Source organism: Gallus gallus, chromosome 5 (genome assembly GCF_016699485.2).
Source record: "Gallus gallus isolate bGalGal1 chromosome 5, bGalGal1.mat.broiler.GRCg7b, whole genome shotgun sequence".
Lineage (NCBI taxonomy): Eukaryota > Metazoa > Chordata > Aves > Galliformes > Phasianidae > Gallus > Gallus gallus.
Genome location: NC_052536.1, coordinates 3,508,063 through 3,534,383, shown reverse-complemented (window position 1 = coordinate 3,534,383; position 26,321 = coordinate 3,508,063). Strand labels below are relative to the sequence as shown.

Genomic DNA, 26,321 nt, shown 5'->3' with positions numbered 1-26,321 from the left:
AAATTCATCCAGAACCAACAGAGTTAACAAGATTTGCAACTGCCCATCTGGGCAGTATTTGAGATTCATTAAGATACACCAAAAAAACAAATTTGTCTGTCTACCAATCTGCAGGCTATTGGCGCCTGATACTTGGTACAGCTAGGTAGAGTTGTAAGAGGAACCAAAAAGAATTATTGCAGTAACTGTAGACATCAGATGTACTGATTTATTTTTCAAAGCTTTCAACATTCCACTTAATCACTCTTAGCTGTTTTGGACAAATGGAGCCCAGTTAGAACCAGACACAACTTATTTCTTCACTATACACAAGGATACTTTATGTTTCACAAGAGATACTTGTAGACACTGATAAAATGAGCCTTTTTTGTGGGTTTAAGAACCATCTCAGTTTCGTTTCTCCTGACATATAGTTCACAAAAATATTTTTTTTTTTAAAGAATAATTGATTCATGACTTAAATATTGTCCTAACATAAATCAGATTTGAAAGTATTTACATTTATTATATTTGAAGGCAACAGTGATTCTCACAGTGTTTTGAAATGCTAGAAAAAATTTCCATCTCATATTGCTTATATTATGCATGTTATGTATCTGCCAACATATATAGGCATCATGCCATGCTAAAATTGAGTTCTAGGATGCTGGTTAGTCCCTTGGTTAAGCAAAAATTTTTTCTTAAATATATAATAACTATGTTGATTGTGTTTACATTCCTGCAAAAAGCAGAATAAATCTAAGAAATCTGAGTCCAATTCAGAAGACTTATTCTTCGTGTATTATTCATTTATGATATTGATACTTGGTGTTCTAAGGACCATAACCAAAAACCAAATTTTTGCAACGCTGTGCAAGATGATACATTCCCTGCATTGAAACACTGCCAGGAAGGTTAAGTTCTCTTCTTCAGTTATGTATCTACAACAGACAGAAGCTGCTGATTATTCTGATAAAGTCAAAGAGAACTTAGTTCTTAGGACTAGTTTGTTGTAATTATGGTATGATTTGAGCTTCCCCTGCCCATTGAATGAGGAAAATAGCTCAGGAAACAATAGGTGCCATTGAGTTTAGAAAAGTTGAACTTAAATAAGCAAGCTCAAGACTTAAAACAAAATAAGGACAGTGCTTTCAACAGAACATGAAGCTAAATTCTACAATGTGTGACCGTAGGAAGTGCACATGGCTACTTTCGCATCCATGGAAAGGATAACAGAGGTTAATAAAAACAAAGATGAACACAGATTCTGTCTCAGAATGTCAGTAAACCACAGACTTCTGGAAATACAGAAGGTATCGTGGAATGCTGCTCTGCTCCCGTACTGAGCATCCCACAATGACTGCTGGCAAAGCAAGATGGACCTCTGTTCTAAGTCTACTTTGCATTCTCTGTAAAACTACTGTGTTTAATTTTATTTTTAAAAGTGCAATTAAGAGACTAGCCTATTTGAAATATTCACAAAAGTTCTCGTTTGCAATCTCACTTTAATTCTTCTTTAAATCCTCTACAAGGGAAAAAGGAATGGTGATCAAGTGCATACTACTCACAGAGCTGAAGGTGCGCAGTAGGCTTCTTCCTGACTAACAGTGTTTCACTCTATAGCAAACTAACAAGGTGAAGCACTGAATATAAACACAACTATGAGCAGCTTACAAATAAAGCAGTCTTTTGAAAGTTGGCTGTTTTTTTTTCTGAAGATCACTACTGATCTATGAAGTTGCTAAAATGATGAAGAATTCAAATCACTGCTAAAACCCAACTTTTGTGATGTCAAGTATTGAAATCAAGAAAGAAGTACTTCTAGAATGGGAATTTAGATTGTTTATGTATTTGTGTACACATACGCAAACATTCAGTGCTATATTTAAAATGTAGACAAGAATCATTCAAATTAGGGGAGCTCAAATGGCACTATAATAATATTCTTAGACACTCAGTAGATGACTGTCACAGAAAATATTTTTTAATGGAAAGGACTTTGAATGCTTAATGGGATGATGTGGAAACTCAGAATATAACTGGGTATTTGAAACCAGCTTTGAGCTAAAGATGCTTCACAATGACTAAGTTTCTGGCTTAGGACCAATGCAAGAGAGCCACATTATGATAACTAAAGCCAGTAGGGATATGAAGATAGAGAATTTGGCAATTTAAGTGAAAAAGGAGTTCTGCAAGGGAATTTTCCATGAGTCATACAGGTTTACAGCACACAACAAAGCTCTTCTCTCTTGACAAGAACAACAGTGAGTTGAAAATAAACATTTAATCCTTTTAAAATTTCGGTGTTATTACAGGAGATATTGACTTGTCCAGTAATATTTACTGCAAAAAAGGTACAAGGAATTTGTTTAGCACGGACAAGGAACTGAGAATTAAAGTAACTAATTTTTTTTTAATATATATTTTAAGCAATAAATTACAAGTTCATTATAATAGTTTACACCGTACCTGAAAGGCATCCTGATGTTCATTCTTTCTGCATATTTGCACAGCGTCTCCCACGGACAGTGAATTTTAACAAACATGATATCACTGTTTGTTACAGCTGGCTGCAAAAAGTGGTAACAGATAAACACATATTAATAATTCAATCCCATGAGGTACTCACACTTCTAAATACTTCAAGGTCAAATTTCACCATGAAGCATCTATGCAAGCCTGAAAATGTTGTAAGTGCTGAGACAGACAATAGAAAATGAATAGCTTCTATCCCACCCAAATCCTGTCATAGGAGTGAACAAGAAACTGCGAAAAGGAACCTCTAAGACAGTTCTTTAGTTCTTTGCTTATAAACATAGCAGAAGCAAAGAAAAACTTAATGCATGAAAATCATCTTAGATGAGACCTTTTAAGACCCCTCAATCCATCTCAAATTTAAGGAGAATAGTGCAATGGTGCTCAGCTGTTAGAGCCTAAAGACAAACCTGCAGATCCCAGTTTGCCAAAACAGAAAATCCAGAAAAAATTAAGTGTGATGACAGTTATCAACTTCAAATGTGACCTCTGTATGATTTTTTTTTCAAAAAATTATGCGGAACATTCTACAGAAATGTTTTATATCACATATTTATATGAACACAAACAAGAGTTTCAATATCATATGTTCCTGTATTTATCTTTTTTTAATCAGTATTTCAGTGTTAAACTCCTCTCCCAAATGTATTTGTTTGAGTTTTCCATAATCAAACATTTTGGTAGAGTTTAGTCTCATAAAAGCCTCCCCAAGACTTGAATTATACAAGGTTTGATAAGCAAAGATAGAAGAAAATTCAGTCAGAGAGTGAACTGAATTTTCAGTGCTCAAAATTCTGCCCATCAGTGTCATGTCAAAGTTCTGAAATATTGCTTCTAGGATTTCATTTTTCTCCAAAGACAAGGAGAAAATAATACTGGAAAGCAATTTCATTAGCTTGATATTTAGAATCGCTATTTTATACAAACACATTTTGTCTGAAATGTCAGTGCTTCTAAAACTGACTCCAGCTGAAGATTGTTCCTATTTCAATAAATATCTGAAAATCAGTTTGTTTTTTCCTATTAGGTTCAAAACAATGTTTAAAAACTTAAAAACAAGCTTAACAAAACTTCCAGGCCAGTTATTTACAAATCTTCAATGTGCTATATTGCTATTGCAAGGACTTGCAAGCTAAAACCTTATTGCTTTCACATGGAACATGTAAAGCAATTCTACCAAGTTGAGCTGAAGAAAATAATCAAGGTAAAAGACATGAACTACAGGAACTTACTTTAGGAAAGACTAAATACATGTCTGTTTTATAAATAATTCACAAAAGATTAAAATTGCAAGGCTGTCTTCCTGAATTTGTTTCCTTTCTTTTTATGTTAATATTGTCAGTACTGTTATCCTAATCACAACAGCAACAGCTTCACATCCTTTTGAAACAGTTTTTCACATTTCATGGCAGAAATATCCGCCAAAGTGCAATATAGAGCAGCATAAAAACTAAGACACAGAAAGGAATGGAAAAGACAAACAAGGACACAAATACATATACTTTTTTCCGACAATGCAGAGAACAATTTAAAAAATATATTTATATGAAAGGCTGACTGTGAACTTCTAGATAAAAATATTAATTAATCCCTATTGTATCAGAAACTTTATTAGGAACCTAATTAGGAACCTAAAGGGCTATTAATTTGAACTCTTGGGAAAAAAAGCTATTACAGATCAGAGCAAAGCTGACAAAATCATTCTTTAAAGTAAAAAAAGAAATCCTTAATAATATTCAAAGTTCTTAGTATTTAAAGGTTTCAGCATGCAAAGAAAAAGGGGGTTAACAGTGAGAATTGGCATGACTTCTGATGTTTTATTAAGTATGACTAGAATAATAGACTGGCTTTTTGTTTGTTTGTGTTCCTAACTGTATTCCAGAACATTTGGAAGCCTGCCAAGTAGTAGTCAAACTGCCAGAAAATTTGGAAGCCTGCCAAGTAGTAGCCAAACTGTAAACTATTCTAGCTCAAAGAACTCAATTCAGATTAAGACATGTAAGCTGGGGATGGGTTAATTTGACATCATTACCCCTTTAAAAATATAGGGAGATCAAATATCATGCATTCTGTTACAAGACATAGGTGATGTATACTGAAGTGACAACATGGGTTACTGAAATTTCTTCTGTTTTGAAGGTGTAAGGAGCTGGATGTTCCCCTGCATACCGCACTACATCTGCACCTATTTAGAAGTGATTTTATGTTGGGGGATGCATGTGAGTGTATGTACACATGTGTGCATGAGCAAGATACATTAGATACACTGTCAAACTAATGTTATTATTAGGTTGGATATCAGGGGGAAGTTCTTTACTATGAGAGAGGAGAGGTGCTGGAACAGGCTGCCCAGAGAGGCTGTGGATGCCCCATCTCTGGAGGTGTTCAAGGCTAGGTTGCATGAGGCCCTGGGCAGTCTGTTTTAGTATTAAGCGTGGAGGTTGGTGGCCCTGCCTGCTGCAGGGGGGGTTGGAGCTTGATGGGATCCCTTTCAACCCAAGCCATTCTATGATTCTATGATTAATATATTAGCACTGAACAGAGGGACTAGCCTGACCAGAAAGACTTGTAAGTGATCAGGAATCTGTTATAAATTGCAAAGGTTGCTTTATACCACATCAACTAAGAACTCACCTCTCGTTCTAACATCAGTCCTTCTGCTCTCAAATTCTTCTCAAACGTGCTTCTTTTTTCTATCTGTAGACTTGACTTTTTGTAAACCAGGATGTAATCAATGCGTTTCTTGCCATCTTTGAAGAAGAGGCCTGACGATGCCATGGCATCAGTCTGGAGAAGATAAAATTAAAATTTGTTAAATATGGCATTCATAAAGATGAATGGATCCATCACAAGTTCCCTGTAACATAGCACTTCCTGAAGCACAGAAACGTCCATATTCATCACGGGATGAATATATAAAGAACAAGTCACAGGAACAGGCAGTTCTGCACTTCAGGAGTTCAAATCAATTAGAATCGAACAAACTAAAATAACTGTACAACTACAATCTAGCCATTTCTGTCAATTGTGCAAAAATCCTACAATTTTTATCTAGTATGTATAGATATGAACACTTCTAATACTTACTTTCCTATCAGAATTAATAAAATTGAAAGGCAAGGAAATTAAACCAAGCTTGGTACCTAGAAAATTTTATAAAACAATCCTATTCTTTTCCTAAAAAAAAAAAAAAATTAAAAAAATTAAAAAAGAAACACTACTGATTTCCTCAGATATCCCAGCTGGAGTCCTTTTGCAATGCCATATCAGCAATGCTTAAATCTCGCCTAGTTCCTTCCCACCACGCTTGTAAATGCAATGGATCCTCTGATTCCATATGGAAAAGCCTGCTTTACACAGTGCTGCTGCAAGCTATTTTTACAGTCTGTGTTTTGCATGATTCAGAATAGACAGTGACTATATCAACTAGTGTCAGCCTATGTAGAGTCTGAAATTTGAAAAGGTAAACTGACAAAACAGCTGCCGTCTTCTGGAGGCTGCAGCACCATTTCAACACAGCAGTCGGTCCAGAACATGTACGTGAGTTTTAAGGAAAATGCATTACACACACCATCAGAAGACTATTGATGATGGATTACTTTTTACCAGCTAAATTTTTTCTCATGGAATTGTGTCTTATTTGGATTGTTTGAGATGAAATTAATAAAACTCAGTCATATCCAACAGTTACTCTCTCCTTTTATAAGTGGAACCCTGTGCTGGTGTGTGATGCCAGCAGCAGAGATACTGGATACAAGCTTGTTTGTTTGTGCAAGGTGTTTTATTTTTTAATACCTCACAGGTAACTTTCTACATATTCAGTGTTTCTGAGGTCCTCTGAGTCTGCAAAAAATGATGTTTTCTAAGATCATTCTTCATTCTCTGCTTTCTTCCTCCCAGAACAACCAAGGAACAATTCTCAGACCACTCATTGCTACAAAATTGCATCAACACACCTTTGGAAGTATTATGTAAGTGCACTATTTCTCCTCAGCAGCTTGCGATGGCCTCAGTTGTCTTTATTTTCTGGATGTAACTTTTCAAAGCAACGTATGAAAGCACCTGTTATTTGCTCCAAGGTACATACCGGCTTATGTATTTCAATATTGAATATGTAAAAAGAAAATGGGTATTTCTGATCTGAACGTTGTCCTACTTGCCTGGAGCTGTGACTTTCATGCTGTGCTTCAATATGTTTACAGGATCACTAAATCTTATCACTGAAAAAGACAAACAAACAAACACAAACCCACCACAAAACAAAGCTTTTATTCGTGTTTGCTCTTTACTTCTATATATCTGACCAAAAAACAATACATTCAAATCTTATTTGCAACAGTGCAAACTTGCATTTGTTCTGTAAACTGAAAGGTGTTTTTAAAAGTATACTAGAAACCCAACTCACATTTTACATTATGACTAGAATAGTGTAGTCCTTATACACAGACCCATTTGAAAAAGAATTTTTTAAAAAAGACATCTATGACACAGGAATCCTGCTTCTATACCATTCTGCCCTTGAAAGACAAAATTCAACAGAAAAGCAGGGTTTATGGATTTTCCTACTTTTGCATAGTTTCCTGTGTTTTTACAGTTTGGATGTTGCTCATCCTCTGGCATACTCTTTACTGGCATAACTGGCAGGCCTAACTACCCACTGTTTTACACCTCATTTTAATAAGGAAGACCAAGTGGGCATCCTTTCTCTGTCACCTTCAAATTGCTCCTATATTCTTCAGCAGGTAGCAGCATTAGTCCCAAAAGTGCTTGTTTATGCATTTCCCTCACTGCTCACAAGTGATCTCTTATTTCCTCTTCTACTCCTCGCCTTCTCTATCTACTTCTACCCCCCCTCTTTGCCAGAACCCACTCAATTTCTGTAATTCTCGTAATGACTTGCAGATAGGAATGATGCTTTGGGGTAGCAATGTAGTATTCCAGCATAAGCATTTCACAAAAGCTGACGTGAATTGGCTTCTTTTTATGTTCCATGAAGTTAGCAAAACAATAGGAAAAGCCTGCCCAAAATTCCCCCATGTGGAGAGACGCTGTATATCTTACAGTTTCTGCTCATGCAATTTCTGTGCAGACATTCTGCAAATTAATTTTCCCTTTAAGTAAGACACCTATAGCTTTCCTTTGGACTATATTTTCTAGACATTTTTCACCTTCCTCTTCTCTCCTGGAAAAAACCTTACTGCAAGAGCAAAGCAATCTATTTTTTCCTTCCTCAGATTAACAATGGTGCAAATATGCCCTCAGGTTCATCTGCACTGAACAGAAAACTCCAGGGGCAATGTTCAATAAATAATGCTCTGTACTGTCAGTAGAAAGAAATTCCCCATCTGTTCTTCTCAGAACACTTTCAGAGGATTTGATTCTTAGAGATGCACAGACTGAAATGTGCAATAGTGAAGGCACTGCTACATTTGCTTTGCTGGTTTCACTTTAATGTAATTCTGGAAGAGCAATGTCCACCTATGCTACCAGAAGCATCTAGGCCAGTGAAATAATTTATCTGGTGATATTTATACACATGTATTATACACAATTTAATGGTGATTTCAGCTGATCTAGAGGGCTCCATAGTGTGAGGAAAGACAGCATTAATTTCAATCAAATGTAAGAGTTAATATTTCCTATTTTACATGGAAAATAGGTACAAAATCAGCCTGATCAATATTTATATCAGCAGTAGCTACCTGATCACCTTCCCTACACTCAAGTGTCTGGTATGGAAACCTATTTATTTTTTGTTTGAGAAATTCTCTTTGGAGACTTGCTGCTGGAAAGGTACTATACAGGAACTGGGAAAGACTATTTTAATAAGCCATGTAGGGTTGAGCAATCAGCAGAACCTTTTGGCAGTAATGACAGACTAAATGAAAGAACCAATATTTCTTAGGAGATTCAGTTCATTCAAAGAAAAAAGCAGAAAATAAGGCAGAGTAGAAACTTATACACTCCTTTCATAAAACATCATCTTGCAACATCTGGACAGATTAATTCAGAAAACTGCATTGACACAACAATAAACTCTTAGAAAAATGCATTTTCACAGTTGTGAACTTCACAGTTGTGGAAAATTGGCTGTGTTCTACACTAGGAATGTCAGATTCCCAACGTAACTCCAGTGAAGTGCTAAATATGCCAAATTGAGTTCACTGGTGATTGGCAGCAGATTGCTGGAAATCCTATCAGTATGCAACAGAAGCAAAATACTACAATTTTATGTGCTTTTAAGACAACATCCTGAATCCATGTAGCACGCATCCCACCTTTCTGTAACCATAATGCTATTTCCATCACCAACTCACAGATCAGTTAGAAGGAGACAAATTTTAATTACAATCCTTGTGCTGAGTTCCTTGTTTCAAAGTTATGTAAGAAATAACTAAAAATGCTTCAAAATTCCACTGATAACATTGACTTCATATACAACCAATCTGTGGAGAAAAAAGCCTCACCAAGAGTACCAACAACAGTTGAAACTTTCTCAGCTGCTTAGGTTGCCTGAGGTGATTACCAAGATTCAACCCTTTCAGAGAAGTTACGCTGCCAGGTCTAATCATTTATAAGTTAAATGTTGCCATTCTGTCAGAATGCCCCTCTGCTGCCATCTGTCGCATGGCAACAACATGTAATGGAACATTGGTAGGAATTTTCAACCTCTAATGCCATACCACCAATATTCGCCTCTGATGTCATAGGACAACATAAGAAAACAGGAGGCATTACTTTCAGAGCAGCCCTCATAAATAATAGTAATATGAGAAAATATTTAATATTAAACATTTTGAAGCTAAATTAGAATCATTAAATGTTCACCTTTGACATAAAAATGAAGCTCTGCATTGAAGTATTGTTTTCTTATCTCAAGCTTACAATTTCAATCACTACTCATTTGGCTAATTTTTAGCAATAGTTTGTTGCATTTTCTATTTTTGTGTTAGTTACTTTAAGGGATTAATAAATAGCCATATTGGCATTCATTTATACAGTGATATAGTACAGACAACAACTGACCATTTACAAAGAAATTCAACACCGAAGCTTTAACGTATTGGAATCATCAAATTGATGTATATCTAAACATGTCATTAATAACTTTAGATCAAAGAGTGGTAAGAAAACTTCTATCAAGGCAAAACCAAAGTACTTAACTGTGAGTCTAACCTATGAAAAGTCACATTACTAGATTCCACATGTGTTTCTCTGATAATTTAATTTATTCTTACTATCAACACTTAGAGTCTGACATGGACAAAATTGCTTAACTTGTTAGTTTTATGCATAAGAATTTCATTAACATTATTTAACATTCAAAGGCAAAGAAAAGAGCTGGAAAGCATACCTTTATTAATAGCATTTTCCTGAAATTTGAAGTAACGATCAAACAAAACACAACGAGAGTGCCAACCTGGCAGCATGTACAAAGTGACTCAAACTCAGCCCAGAGCAGGTTATTCTGACCCAAGATATATATACAAGGAGAGACAACTTTTACTTCGGGGAGTAGCTCAGCCAGTGAACAGTCTGTGTTTCAATTTCTGAATTCGAGGACTGTCATTTACTTTCTAAAAAGAATCTACGGCAGTTTCATATTTATAAGAACATCCAAGAACATCATTTCCCAGTCACAACCAACAAAGGTAGGATTCAGTTACTTTAATGTGGACTGATATTGAACTGAGACTCCACAGCACTATGTGTTTATTTTTTCTCTACAGGAGACAATGAAGTTCAACTGATCTCCATGTAGGCTGTGGAATTTGCATTTAAAATTGTAAAATTATGTGAAAGTAATTAAAGATATCAACAGAACACCGTGATTGAAACTATAGGTGGACACACAAGGCTGAGCCTCAAAATTCTGCTTTTACATTTGAAAATTACTAAACTTTCTCCTCAAGATCTCTTTATTGGAAGGTGACGATGTTTGGAACAAAATTTATTTCCACCCTAAAATGGAATTAGATGTGAATTCTGACAACTAAATGTGCAACAGAATCATAGGAGTTGGAAGGGACCTCTGGAGATTATCTAGTGCAACTTACCAGTAATGAAGTAACATATTAAAAGAAGATTTACTGAGTTGCCTTTTTTTTCTTTTTTCTTTTTTTTTTTTCCCACCAGGGAATTTGTGAGAGAAAGGAACAAGTACAAAAAGTGATTCTGTTACTGGAAATGGAAGCACTGAATCTCAGTCTCTCTGGTAACCCAATGTACAGCATTCAGTAGAGACATGAAGAATAGAGGTAACTTTAAAGAAGATGTGAAAGAAAAACAAAAAAGCTTTCTGGCCTTTGGTAGGTCATTAGACAAAGTGTATCCTACATGATTTTACTTTCACGTTCACAACTCTACCTTCTTTAATATTAACACTTACATGCAGATAGAATGCCAGCTGTCAAGGTCACTTAAACAATGCCTTGATAATGCACAGTCTCAGGAGACAGAGCAGAAACAAAACTGCTGTGCACAAGAGGGCCATGAGTACCAAAGCAACTGACAAAAATCTCCACTGAAAGTAACAAAGCCAAAGAGTGCACAATGAATTTGTCCAGTATTATTCACTGATAATATGTTGAATCACAGTAGGAATGGAAGATAACTCCAGTAAACTATTTTATATGTCTTAGTCATGCAGTTTAAAGGCAATCTTCTCTCAATTTCTGCAGCAAAATATTTATGCCTCTGTCTAGTATCCTTGCTAAGTTTGAAGACTGAACTTCTCATGTCCAGATTTGAGAAGTTCAATTGAGTATCGCTTTCCCATCTAACATCCCATTATAATTAAAAAAAATCAAACTATACATAAAATCTTGGTAAAAATATTTAATACCATGCAAAGTGGTAGCAGTTAATCTGTGAATACAAATTATTAGTGCCAGACATATCAGTAAATGTATCAGTATTCATTAGACATAAGTAAACTAATTCACTAATGAATGGTTGTTCTCATTGTTAATAGATTTTTCAAATTTATTTTCAAAAATTAGACATCCCTCTAGCAACTTAGTGGAAAATAATACACTGCATGATTTTGTTAGTACTATACCAGTGCCTTCTGCATATTACAAACAGCATGCACATATTAAATCAGTACTTTGCCCCAGCATTGCCCCTCAATAGTGGCACCACCTTGCCAGTAGAATTTTTGGGATACAGAGATGTAGGAAAATGTTGTAGAACAAGGAAACATTTGAAGAACAAAAGACAACAAAATAGACTTTGAAATGAATGCTATTTACTTTCTTATGAAAGCTGACCAGTGAACATGTTCACTGACCTACTGCTGACATGCCAAACTTTTACAACCACCACCATAAAGTTTATTGGCATGGAGCCTTCCAGGCTAATTGGGACAGTGTAAAACATTCTGCAACATATAAAATGACTTCATAATCTTGCAGTGAGTATCTGCTTGGGATAGAGGAGTGAGAGAAGAAGAATGTAGCATACAATCAAAACACCCTGGTAGTTAGACGCAAGGCAAGGAAAACCATTTTCTGAATTTCTTCATCTCTTCAATTTTTAAGAGATGTTTTAGAGATATTAATACATAAGTTCAGGGCTACCAAAGCATGCATGAGACTGAAGTAGCCATGGAAACAATTTGAGGAACAAGAACTCATGTGAACTTCTAAGGTAATGTAATTATCTATAAATGAACAGCTGCCCCATTGTCACTGAAAGTAGAATGGTTATTTCACATAAGAGAAACTTTTCTATCAATACAATTCACTAGTGTTTGTGAGATGTTATTAGGTAAAGAGATTACTGGTTGACTCATGAAAACCATCCTGCTTATTTTCATTACTCATTCTTCTTAATATTGTTACGATGAACTTTGTGTTAAAATCTGTGGTAATATTCACACTGAAATATATCATTATTTCACTGTTTTGTGTCTACATTCAGACCTTATGACTCAACTCTCAGCTTTAAGTTTTCTTTGGAAATAGAAGTTACTAATGCTGAACACAACAGGCTCATTTCCAGAAACAGTTGTGAGATTCCTTATTAACTCTTGCTCTGTTTCAGATCAAGTGTGTGACCCCAACAAAACTTTCCACTGTTACTACTTAACCACCTGTATTTGCTCTATAAGTCTAATAGAAAGACCTAAGTAGGAACCATAATGACATGATTGCTGACATTTTCTTTTTTATTTTCTTTTTTAAACTTGTATCTTTCACTGTGGTAAAATTTCTTACCCTGCTATTCCTGAACTAATTTCAAAGATTCCTTTTTCTTCTTTTCCTTTTTTTTTTTTTTTTAAATGAAACCTTACAGCAGATGAGAACAATGCACTGAAAGCATAAACAGTGTTAGCTTGTGCTGCACTTGACCATGTCATTCTATTCTGAGGTAATGATTTTATCTATTATCATTCCTTTTAAACTTTATTTACTTTTATTTTATTAGATTGCATTAGCAGACTACTCCTCATCTAGGAGACAGTTTTTGCTATTCTCCTTTCCAGTACATTGTTGTCAGACGACCATATCTTGTTCTGAGTTATACACTAAAACAATTTTAATTGCCAAACCTTCTCTTTGAGCATGCATTCCTGACTTCCATGGAACACATGAGCAAGACTGAGTGAAATAATGTACCTGAAATTCATGATAAATTGTCAGAATTAGAACAGATGGCCCAAATAAAGTTTAAGAAACTGTAACTCAACGTCATGCACTTAAACATGACAAGCAATGGAAGGAGAAAATGCTTGCAAAAGCATGGAAAATAAAAAAATAAGATTGAAAAATATATTTATTACAGAAATACATTTATTCAATTTTATTTGATTTATTCAATTTTTCCAAACCACCAATATGGAATCTTTTTAAAATGAGTTATTTGTTTTGCAGAAGAAAGGAACACACATGCTCAAAATTCAGACGTTCTGAATGCCTTCTTTACATCTGTCTTTAAATATCAGACCAGTTATCCTCAGGTTTCTCCACTCTCTGACCTGGCAGCCTTTGGCTGGGGAGCAGACTAAACCCCCCATGATTCAAGAGGAAACAGTCAAGAGACCTGCTACTCCAACTGGACTGCCACAAGTCCATAGGGTTGGATGAGATTCACCTGAGAGTGCTGAGGGAACTGGTGGAGGTGATAGCCGAGCCGCTTTCCATCATCTATCAGCGCTCCTTGTTGACTGGTGAGGTCCCAGAAGACTGGAGGCTTGCCAATATGACTCCCATCTACAAGAAGGGCTGCAGGGAGGATCTGGGGAACTACAGGCCTGTTAGCCTGACCTCGGTGCTGGGGAAGATTATGGAGCAGATTGTCTTGAGGGAGATCACGCGGCACGTGCGGGACAACTGGGGGATCAGGCCAAGCCAGCATGGGTTCATGAAGGGCAGGTCCTGCCTGACCAACCTGATCTCGTTCTATGATCTAGTGACCCGTCTGGTGGATGAGGGAAAGGCTGTTGATGTAGTCTACCTAGGCTTCAGCAAAGCCTTTGACACTGTCTCCCACAGTATTCTCCTGCAGAAGCTGGCAGTCCGTGGCTTGGACAGATACACTCTTGGCTGGGTGAGGAACTGGCTGGAGGGCTGGGCCCAGAGAGTGATGGTGAATGGAGTTAAATCCAGCTGGCAACCGGTCACGAGTGGTGTTCCCCAGGGGTCGGTGCTGGGGCCTGTCCTGTTTAATATCTTTATTGATGACTTGGATGAGGGCACTGAGTGCACCTTCAGTAAGTTTGCAGATGACACCAAGCTGGCTGGAAGTGTTGATCTGCCTGAGGGTAGCGAGGCCCTACAGAGGGATCTGGATAGGCTGGATAGCTGGGCTGAAGCCAATGGGATGGGATTCAACAAGACCAAATGCCGGGTCCTGCACTTTGGCCACAATAACCCCAAGGCAACGCTACAGGCTTGGGGCAGAGTGGCTGGAAAACTGTGTAGAGGAAATGGACCTGGAGGTGTTGATTGACACTAGACTGAACATGAGCCAGCAGTGTGCCCAGGTGGCCAAGAAGGCCAATGGCATCCTGGCTTGCATCAGAAATAGTGTTGCCAGTAGGAACAGGGAAGTAATTATCCCTCTGTACTGCATTGGTGAGGCCGCACCTCGAGTAGTGTGTCCAGTTTTGGGCCCCTCACTGTAAGAAAGACACTGAGGCCCTGGAGCATGTCCAGAGGAGGGCAACAAAGCTGGTGAGGGGTCTGGAGCACAGGCCTTATGAAGAGCGGCTGAAGGAGCTGGGATTGTTCAGTCTAGAGAAGAGGAGGCTCAGGGGAGACCTTATTGCTCTCTATAACTACCTGAAGGGAGGTTGTAGTGAGCTGGGGGTTGGCCTCTTCTCTCATGTGACTAGTGATAGGACTAGAGGGAATGGCTTCAAGCTGCGCCAGGGAAGGTTCAGGCTCTCTGAAAGGGTGGTCAGGCACTGGAATGGGCTGCCCAGAGAGGTGGTGGAGTCACCGAGCCTGGTGGTGTTCAAAAAGCATTTGGATGTTGTGTTGAGGGACATGGTTTAGCGAGAACCATTGGTGAAGGGTGAATGGTTGGACTGGATGATCCTGTGGGTCTTTTCCAACCTTAGCGATTCTATGATTCTATGATTCTATGAAAATCCAAGAGAATCCAATTAAAAGCCTAAGGAATGTGTTTTAGGTTTTCAGTGGTAGCTCTGTCTTTCAGTAATCACAGTAGTAATTTACACTGAACACACTGAATTTTGCTCAAGTCATACTGAATTTTCAGCATTTTGACCAACTAATTGGAAACAATTCTCCACATTTTAAGGATTCGTTTATTTAAGATTTACATAAAATTTTTAGAAGTTACACAAGATTTACAGAGACTGAAAGAGAACCTGTGTCAGATCCTACCTTATACAAAGCTATTTTTGACATGCAGTATGATAGTGGATAGTGGTAGATAACACAAAAGGCAGTAAAATAGGCCACTGTACAGGTAGCCCTTCTTTGTACTTCCTGAACCCATAGTGATAACATGGGAAAGTTTTCCTAGAACCGCCTTCTTTATCTTTCCAGATTGCAAAAACCACTACCTAGGGAAAAAATTCATGTGATTAAGACCAGTAACACTAATGTAGTAAATAAAAAGCAAGTGTAATTCCTCAAATATTCCCATCTTGCCACTATAAGTGTTGTAGTCATTGGTACAAATATAATGCACTGCTACGGACTTCACTGCTTCATTGGGCATCTTTAGCTTCCCATTCAAGTGACATAATATGTTTAGCTCACTTTCCTTTCTTGAAGAAACTAGAACATTTCAAATATCAACCTTCCACTCAGGGACCTTCTCATTTCCTATGTTTCACTCACAATTAACAGTTACCACTTATATCATACTCTGTTCGCTGTCGCTCGCTGGCATCATTCCTCTGCATGAGATCCCATGGCAGAGGGATATGTGAAGTCATACTTTCTAAAGAATCTCTGTAGCAGTTGGTGCTGAAAACAAAGCAAATATGGATAACAAAGACAACTTTTTTAATGGGTCTGAACAACTCTTAGGTTGTCAATATGAAATTCATGTGGATTTTAAAATATCAGCCTACACTACAAAGGATTAAGATTTATACATCATAATGAAGGAAATGAGTAAAGTAGATGACTACCAAGATTAATGTTGGAATTGAGGTGCTATTGTCTATATTATCTGATATTTCTTAAGGCTTTAAAACTGTCATGATGCAAGACACATTTATGGAGAGTGCACATCATGTATGCAGTTTGAAACACTACACAATTCCCCCCAAAAATGTACATTAGCCTTCATCATGCCAGAACTTTTGTTACTGCTTATCACTGAGACACCAAGCGTTAACTGCAAATCACCATTTGTCCCCAAGTCTCTCAGGTGCAAAACAATACTTCCAAACCAAGCCTAAATAACAATCATTAGCAGAGAAGAACAATATGCTTTTAACTTTTTAGGCTGTGTTAGGGGAGTATTTCTGATCTGGTTGATTGAGAAGACTTGTTTTTAATAATGCCAGCTGAGTTTATTTGTATATGAGAGCACTTACTTCCTACAAAGCTGTCTTCTCTCCTTTTCACTGTAACTTTCAATAGTCCCAAACAGAAACAGAAGTTTCCTTTTGCTAGTTTTCTACAAATCTAGGGTAAGTTTTCCCTAGACAACTTCCACTAACTGCCAGTAGGATCTGTACACTGTTCCATAGGCAGAATAGTAACCTTCTCTTCCACTGTAAGACTAACCTAAATCTCCTCTGCGTTTTTCCTTTGGAGGCATACAAACAGTAAACAGAAGGAGAATATCTCATTTACAAAAACAGTATAAAAGCCAAAGGAAGCTTCCAAAATGATTGCTGTGATGAAAGTTGTTGTCAAGGCTAAAAGTCAGATGTGGCTTCAGAAGACTCAAAAAAGGTCTTTTCAGTGGGTCAGGATGTACAAAGGTTGAGACATAAAAATTGTATTTTTGTTTAATGGCCTACTGAAAAGCGTAGTTTATGAAGAACAAATAATGTTAAAGAAATATAGGCAGTTCTAGATTTGTAGCAAAGTATTATTGACAGTTTTACATATCAAAAATTGAGAATCATTATTTAAAACTGTACTGCAGAATACACAATTTTCTAGTGCTTGAAGAAATAAATCACTCAGAACTTCATGAGAATTAGTCATGTATCTTATGTTTGCAATAAACTATGCATGGTTCAGAGGAAAACCACAGATCTGCCAGTCTAGAGGGAAAACAAAAACAAATCTATTTTAAACTTAAAATCAATCATAATTCTTTGGCATTATAGTAGATGAACTCCTGTAGGAAATGCACTGAGATGAATACTGTGATTAACTGATTACTAGCTGAGATTACTTGTTAGTTTTGTCAGGGGAAGATGTTTTTTTCAATCCATGCTGGGAGACTTATGCTCTCAGTTCTGCGCACAGTCAATTTTTCACAAGAAGGCTAGTCTCTCAAGTGGGCCATTACAAACCATTACATTTGACATAATTTTGGGTGACTTCTACAGAAAATTCCCTTCACTGATTCTGCAAGCTCTGTAAGGAACCTCCTGCAATTCTTTCCATGAAATGCCTCTTTATTTGAACTTTAGCTTAACTAACCCCATAAAAATTATATTTTAAAATGTTTAAGCATATTGTTGCAATTGATACAATTTAATGAAGTTTTGTATTCGTTACCTTTAAAGATGATTTAGTTCGAGGTTCTGTTTTCTGCCTGGTGAGTTTGTTTTGAATAAGCAATGACTGATCTGTACGAACATCGTAATTCCCATGTTCAGAATCATCAGTGTACGGGTCTTTGTCTTTTCCTATGTCTGAAGAAAAAATAAAACATTTTAGTTTATTGTGGAAAGAAACAGAAAAGTTACAGCCACAGTTGAATATTCCTTTTAAGTATTCATTTTTTCAATAAGTTCCTTTCCTGCAAAAGCTTTATATTTGAAATGGTTGTCTTAAACTAGAAATGACTTCTATTTTAGTACAAAGCCTACTGAAAATGTTTTGCTACTATTACTCAAATTAAAAAAGCCCACAAAGTTCTTCACTGTAGTTACAGACAAAAGAAAAAAAAAACCTCTGCAAAACGATTAAATATAGTAAATATTCAGATGCTTTCATGCTTGACTCATAATTGAGGCATTACATATTACTGAAAATCAGCACATTAATGTATCACAGTGACCACTTCAGAATACAATTTGAGGTGTACCTGATGATGAAAGAATACAACTGGCACCATGAAGAAGTGCTTTACTCTTTGGTGGTTTTATTTTTAACTACTCAGCAAAATATTTATATTTTAATATTTCAAGTTGGATATTCGGAAAAATCTCTTCTCTGAAAGAGTGGTCAGACGCTGGAATGGGCTGCCCTGGGAGGTAGGTAGCTGAGTTACCATCCCTGGAGGAGTTCAAGAAACGTTTAGATGTGGTACACAATTTAGTGGGGAAATATTGGTGGTAGGTGGACTGTATGACATCTTGAAGGTCCTTTCCAACCTTGGTTACTCTATGATGATTCTATGAGTATCCTAACTGCAGGTGAATGAGAACCTTCATCAAAGCTTATTAGGACCAACTATTACAGGTTAGATTTCTCTACACCATAACGGCAGTCCCTCTGAAATAAGTTTCTGAGTCAGTCTATATGATTTTGCCAAAAGGGAGAAGTCTTTTTTCAGATACGGAATTTCCTTGCACATTCTCCATCTAAAATATCATGACAAGACTTCCTACGGAATAGGAATAATGCATGCACACTATGGGACTATGCAATTTATATTGAATGCTGGAAAAATGTTTAGATTTGAAAAAAAATATCTTAAAGATTAAAAAGATGGAATAATTACTCCCACACATCTATGTCTAGAAAAAATTGCAAATTGAAACTATTCAGGCAGAAAAGTTACTCACAGATCATTACCCGAGTTCTCATTTCAACTCTCACATCAACATGGGAAAAGTCAGAGGAACTGGGAACAGTATTTATCCCAGTCATTCTAAACTCTAAATAGAAGCCAAGAAAGCAATGGTTGCTGTGGGAACTGCAATCTTGAATTTCCTGAATTTTATATTCAGAAAAGCTCATCTGCAACAACAAAGTATTTTTCATTCAGTTGTTCAGCCAAATTCTTCACAGTAAATATTACAGAAAAAAATAACCTAAATTATCTCATGTAGCCTAAACAATTCTGAGAAGGAATATTAAACTGGAACATTTACATAGAGCTGCTTTTCCTACTGTTCAGCTACTTACATAGTAGTTACACCAAATGAGCCCTCAGTAATTTCTGATGCTGATATTAACCTCAGTAAATCTGTGAAGGGACATTTTAACGTATTTAATAGCCTATTTTGATTGTGAAAGCACCAAACTTGACTCTTAACAAAGTATTACTCTCCAGACAACAAAAGCAAATTAACAGAAAGACTGCAGAATGCTTTAAAGTAGTAGGAATACACAGTAGGAAACAGGATTCTTAAGTAAGTGAGTGATCTGACTTACTCCCAGATGTGACCAGCTCTTATATTTTCAAAGCTTAGAAGAGAATCCAGTAAAATAGAAGGAAAATGTCCTCTGAAACCTAGCCTCTTATAGCTAGATAGGCTACCGGTGTCGAAACACTTCACTCATATAAAAAAGTCTGCATTTGTGAGCTAAGTTTTAACAGGATTAAACACTTTGAGTACATCTCACACTCCCAAAAAAATTGGGCAGAAGTTTTATTTAAATAATTCAGTTACAAAATGAGTTTCTCCTTATTGTTCAACATACATTCACATACTAAGCATTGTTTATGTTGTCAACAACACTGCTTGTAAAGTGAACTACCCATTTTCTGGAAAAAAATAATTATCTTCAACTTAGATATATGCTATCATATACAAAATATATACAAAAAAGATTTTAGCAACAACCCTTCACACCCCTCAACAACAATAAGGAAACCTACAGTTAAAAATAATGTAAAACTTACTTAATAATACTTATTATTGTACATTTTAACCTGACATTTTATGCACCAAAACCACTATCTCACAAGACAATAGTATCAAATATAGCAGAAATGGGAAGAATGATGATTAACACCTAGCATTCTATCACTGCAGTGTTTGCTACATCTGTATGAAAAAACATCAGAGACAGATGTCAGATAGAAAATTTTAGGAAATGACCTCAATTAAAATGAGATGAAACTCATTTTAAAAATTAATAATTATATTAATAATTAAAAAAAATAGTCAGTGCTGTCAGTGGCATTCATCTATGAACAGGCTCTTTTCTGTTATAAGGTATCCATCACTTACATCGAGAAAAAGAAAGATGAAGTTTCTCTTCTAGAATTTTCCCACTAAATCAAAGTGACATTCCCCTAAGGATGAAATTATACAACCTAAATTACTTGAATCATGATGGCTCCTAGTTTCACCACTGCTTGCCAAATTTTGTACAAATGCAGTCATTTAACTTCCTCAGCCTTTCTTAAGGAACTGCAGCTTTAAAACTTCCATGACAATTTTTATATAACTCTTTTCTATGAAGTAACACTATTTTCTGCCATGTTTTCTTCCACAATCTTTTTTTGTTTCATAGAATCATAGAATCGCAAAGGTTTGTTTTGTTTTCATTTCAACTGCCATTTAGGATTGCTACAAGCCAAATCAAGATAATAACCCCAAATGCTGTGACTGGAGATGTACTGCCCAGAGGTGTTTTTAATGCAACATCCCCCAGAAAGCAGTGAAATGGACCATTTGGCTTGCATTATAAGTATCCATCTTTAAATTCAAACACAGAGCCCTTATTTAGCTGCAACTCCACAAAACATCATGAGAAAACCTTGTCCGCCTTGAGCTCTTCACTCTGTGCTGTGGGAAAGCTACTGTTTACTAAATTTTATTTTATTTTTCTATTTCCCATCATACCTTCCCTGGACTATGACAACCAACTGGATGGTTACTGCCAAGAAGAAATGTCAGCTGAAGCTGCTTTTGTAGCTCTTGGATGGACTCTGGTGCCCACCACCAGTTAGCCTGCCTGCTCTGGGCAGGAGGAGAGAAGTCCAGTTCATATTGCTCTAGAACTTCAGGTTGTTTTTCTTTTGTTTGGTTGTTGTTTTTTTAAAAAACTTTTGAGGGAATTGGCTAACACAGTCACCAAGCCACTCTCAATGATGTTTGAAAAGTCATGATGGTCCGGTGAAGTCCCTGGTGACTGCAAAAAAGGCAACATTGCACCCAATTTTAAGGGTAGAAAGGACAACCCAGGGAATTACCTCACCTCTGTGCGTGGAAAGATCATTGAACAGATACTCTTGGAAGCTATGTTAAGTCACGTGGGGGAGAAGAAGGTAATATAAGACAATCAACACGGCTTCATGGAGGGCAAACCCTGCCTGATCAACATAGTGGCCTTCTATGGTGGCATAGCTGAATCAGGGGACAAGGGAAGAGCCACTGATGTAACCTGTCTAGATTTCAGTAAGGCCTTCACAGTCCCCCGCAACATCCTACTCTCCAAATTGGAAAGATATAGATTTGATGGCTAGACTGTTCAAGATGAGGAACTGGTTGGAAGACCGTACACAGAGAGTGGTGGCTAATGGTTCATTGTCCAAATGGAAATCAGTGCTGAGCAGTATCCATCAAGGGACAGTACTGGGACTGATACTCTTTAGAATCTGTATCAATTACAACAGTAAGCCTGTAGATGCCAGCAAGCTGTGTGGTGCAGTCAACACACCTGAGAGACAGAATGCCATTCAGAGGGACCTAAACAGGCTCTAGCAGTCAGCCCAGAAGAACCTCACAGAATTCAACAAAGCCAAGTGCAAGGTCTTGCACCTGAGTCATGACAACTCCCACTATCAATACAAGCTGGGAGACAAAAGGATAGAGCACAGCACTACCATGAAGGACATGGGGGCAGGTACTGGTGTATAGCAAGCTGAGCATCAGCCAACAATGTGCTCTTGCAGCTCAGGAAGCCAGACATATCCTAGGCTGCATCAAAAGAAGCAGGGCCAGCAGGGTGATCCTGCCTCTTCACTCTTTGCTGGTGAGACTTCATTTGGAGTACTGCATTCAGATGTAGAGTCCTCAGTGCAGAATAAACATGGACCTGTTAGAACACATCCAGAGGAGAGCCACAAAAATGATTCAAGGGATGGAACACCTCTCCCGTGAGGAAAGGCTGAGAGAGCTGGGGCTATTCAGCCTGGAGAAGAGAAGGCTCCAGGAAGACCTCAGAGCAGCCTTTCAGTATCTAAACAGGACCTACAGGAAAGAAGAGGACAGACTCTTCAGCAGTCTGTTGTCACAGGACAAGGGGAAATGGTTTCAAAATAAAAGAGGTGAGATTTAGGTTGGATATACAGAAAAAAGCTTTTACAGTGAGGGTGGTGAGGCACTGAAACAGGTTGCCCAGAGATGTAGTGGATGCTCCGTCCCTGAAAACATTCAAGGTCAGGCTGAACAGGGATCTGAGCAACCTGAGCAAGCTGTAGGTGTCTGTGTTCACTTCAGGGGAGTTGGACCAGATTACTTTTAAAGGTTCCTTCCAACTCAAACGACTGTAATTCTATGATTTTAAGGTTAATCAAATCCCCAGCTATCACTAAATACTGCTGTTTAACAGCCAATGATCAATGATTATGTATTGAAATATATCTGTTTAACTCACCTATTTGCAGAGGTGTATCAAAAACCTTTAGTCAACATACAATCTGGAAAAGTTGGCAGAAAGACTGCAATGCTTGTTTATAAAATGTTTTTCCATTTCTCCTTTACTGCAGAATCAAATTAAAAAAACTAAAAAATAAAATGATTTCTATCCTTTTGGGTAGGATGTTGTAAAAACAGCTCTCCTACATTAATGTTACAATAAATAGTAATCCCAGAAAAAGCTGAACTGAAAGCTGCAAAAACTTCAAGAGGTGTAAAGAAAAGAGGAAAAAAACAAACATAAAACAAACAAAAAACCATGGCTGGTATAAAAAAGAATACGTCTTGCAGTGTGAAGACTACAAATGGGAGTGCAGGTTGGCATATGCTCACGTCCACGTCCTCAAAGTGTTTTCAAGGACACCAGTCTTAGTTCGATCCCCTCGTTTGTTTTTGAGCTACTGGCATTTTAAAGATATTTTTATAGCCAATAACATACCTTGCTGATGCACTGAACTTATTCAATTACATTAATTGAAACTTGTGTGGTAGTTGAGTTATTGAGTGGCTGCCACATAAAAGTTTTAATAACAATTAAAGTCAGATATACAATTAAAAAAAACAACAAAAGAACATAAAACAATTGGGTAATACATCTCTTCACCAAAGCTGTTTGAAAACCTACTAGTTGCTCTGTTTTGTCATCTTGTAACACAGAGACATGACGAGTGACTTCAGTTTTATACATCACAAGAGGTATCTACTATTCTGACATAGTTTTGTTATGCTTGCTGTGTTACTGTAAGATTTACCTTAAAAGCATTTATAGGAAAAAACGATGGAGAGTTTTAATTTCTGAATGTCTTTCACCTAACAATGCAGAAGCACTAAGAAATTAATTTATAGGTCCATACTTTGAATCTTCAACTGTGTGCCTCCTTAATTCTCATCTATTTTTTCTATCACATATTTCTGAAGGGCCAAGAGTGCATTTTTAATTTTATGACAATTATAACATAAAAAGTACTTGTTCCAACTTCCCTGCAACACACAATAAATTAATATTTTAGTTAAGTGGTGTAGGATAGCAGATGTTTTTCAAGTGAAAAGTGATGTTATTCTGGAAGAGGAAAACAATATAAAAATTGCTCCTAAATAGTTTTCATTTCACAAAGTCTGAAAGGATGATTCTTCTAAGACCATGTAAGCTTTAGTAAGAATGATAAGATTGGTCTAGAAATGAACCTGGTTTTGCCTTAATTTTAATCCATTTTTGCCCCCATTTTAGTCCCAGAAATAAGAAGTAACTTAGAGAAGGATATCACCAGACACCTGGATAAGTGACGTTGTCATGGGATTAAGCCATCTTATTTTATTCTGCTAGTTAACTGGAACACTATAAGGTATTATTTATACATAAGGTATTATTTATACATGCTACAGAAAAATTTTCACCTGTATATCTATACTTACAAACCAAAGAGGAGCACAGCTGATAAGTGCTGGCTTTTCTTAGTTTACAGTTTCTCATGAGCTCTCACACAGATGTAACCATTACACAGAATATACATCATTTTCACAAAGACAGTCAGCAGGTCTTTATGCTCTCTGGATGAGGTAAAATGGTATGCAGAATTTGTACAGGCAGACTGAATGCCAAAAGTACTCAGATTTTGAACCTCATTATTATTTTTTCAGAAGATGAACTCTTTCACTTAATTCAGTAAGCACCACATTCCGATATGGATGCAGTACTCCAGGGACAATCACCTCCCTGCCCTTGCTGGGCCACCCCTCTTCTGATGTAGCCCAGGAGTACATAGGAGTACACAGAGTATATTTTAAACTGTCCTAACGTCTCAACACAGTCAGAATAGATTTGATCACCCTTACTCATGAGAACATCGTTTGGACATCAAACAAGTTTCTGAAAAATGTATTCTAAATAGCACAGTGAAAACCTCTCATTTCTATTGAAGCAGAAATTAAGTCTAGGTTTCTTGAGTCAGACTCTTCGCAATCTCTGCATTACTATGCATAAAGCACTCATAATTGACCTAATTCAGAAATAAAAAAAACTCAAAGGATGAAAAAAGAATAAATGAATTAGAAAGTGTTATTTTATTTGCTAATGAGGCAGCTGACAAAAACTGCCAAATAAGATAAAACTAAGTACTGTTTATATCTAAACCCCAAAAGCCAATTTCTATTGATTGTATTATCCATTATTCATTTTTGACATCTTATTTGAAATGAGACATTTCAGCTTGCTATTGCTCTGCGTACACTGGAACAGTTTAGAAAGCTACTTACATGTACATATTTCTGTTAGAATGAGCAAATTAAATTTTTCAGTTAACAAGCTGACTGGGCAGTTTGCAGGTTTTTCACCCGGTCTAATGGTGTTTCTGATATGGCCTAACTTCTGAAAATCTTGATACTTTAGCTATATCTGATTTTTAAAGGCATTAATCTATTCTGTTATAAAAAATCCCCTCGTGAATGTGGCTAATAATGTCTGAAAGTGACATTAAGGAACTCAAACCTAGCAATACTAATGACAGAAATTTTAAATGGACCTAGCAAATGGAAAAACAGGCTGCACATCTATCCAAATATTTCTGCTGTCCTCCTATTCCTGATACTAAACCCAAAGGTTGATTTGAGAAAAGACCAGACTGCTCAGTGGATGATTATTTCCAATTTTTTTGTGAATATTTGCATCTTACAGTTATTTTTTTAATCTTTACCATGAATTGCAGAAGAGATTATATCTCATGTATGGCAAGAAATAAGGGCTGCTCATTACAAAAAGTTTTTTGTTTTTTTTTTACTGAATTAAGTATAACAAATTATCCTGCAAACCGTACCAATTCTTTTCAGCTCAAGAACAGTTCATTTTCAGTTCAACTATAAACAACTGTTAACTTCTCTTAAACTCAGTTAACTGCTTGACAAAGCATGCTCAAAACTCCAAAAAGGTATGTAATAACCATCTCCTACAATTTTAAGAGGATTTTTCATAACTATTCATAAAGATAAAACTCTAGTACAAATAAACACTGCATATTCATCAAAACTGTTTACATGCAGATTTCTGTTAGAGAAGACTGACAGACAAAGTTGTAAATGTTAAGTGAAAAAGTTCACTCTTTTTGTATATGATGGTCTTTGAAGACACATAGATATTTTTTAAAAAAAAAACAAAAACACAATAATTGTTTCCTTCCAGATGTGCATGCACACAGTCCTGCACTGGAGCAGCAGATCAGCAGATCCTGGACTGACCAAGGATCCAGTGGTTGCAAATCTGTTTATAAAACTTAAAAAGTTCTAGAGAAAGACAATTTTTTTTGAGTGTAGTTGCCCTAACTAACCATTCCCCACTTATTTGTTCCAGTTCCATCTAGAGACACTATTATCAATAGCTGCAGTAAGCACAGAAATTCACACTATATGTTACAGAAGCTCAGTGCCTTCTTGTATTTACCGACCTGTCAAACTCAGAACACTACTGACTGCCTAAAACTGACAGAGGACAAAGTGAAAATTCATAATGTCCTTGATTGCTTTTGTCTGTTAGCTGTAACAAAGGTGTTGTACCCTGCCTCCTCTGCAAATCCATCATTATTGACTAAAGAAATCCAATATG

The 26,321-nt window shown here is 36.7% G+C and overlaps 1 protein-coding gene across 7 annotated transcripts in view; it reads right to left on the bottom strand.

The window, feature by feature from the left end:
- Positions 1-26,321, bottom strand: part of ANO3 (anoctamin 3) — a 179,197-nt gene that overhangs the window by 56,156 nt on the left and 96,720 nt on the right. For 5 of the 7 annotated variants that reach the window (XM_015286171.3, XM_015286172.4, XM_040700769.2 and 2 more), the window contains exons 4-6: positions 17,685-17,821; positions 5,149-5,301; positions 2,449-2,549 (exon numbers count right to left, since the gene is read on the bottom strand). In XM_015286171.3, coding sequence (XP_015141657.2) covers positions 2,449-2,549; positions 5,149-5,301; positions 17,685-17,821 — 391 coding nt within the window. Of the gene's footprint in view, positions 1-2,448; positions 2,550-5,148; positions 5,302-15,274; positions 15,554-17,684; positions 17,822-26,321 lie in introns of those variants that run through there. The other 2 variants (XM_015286175.3, NM_001199467.2) reach the window with 1 other exon arrangement.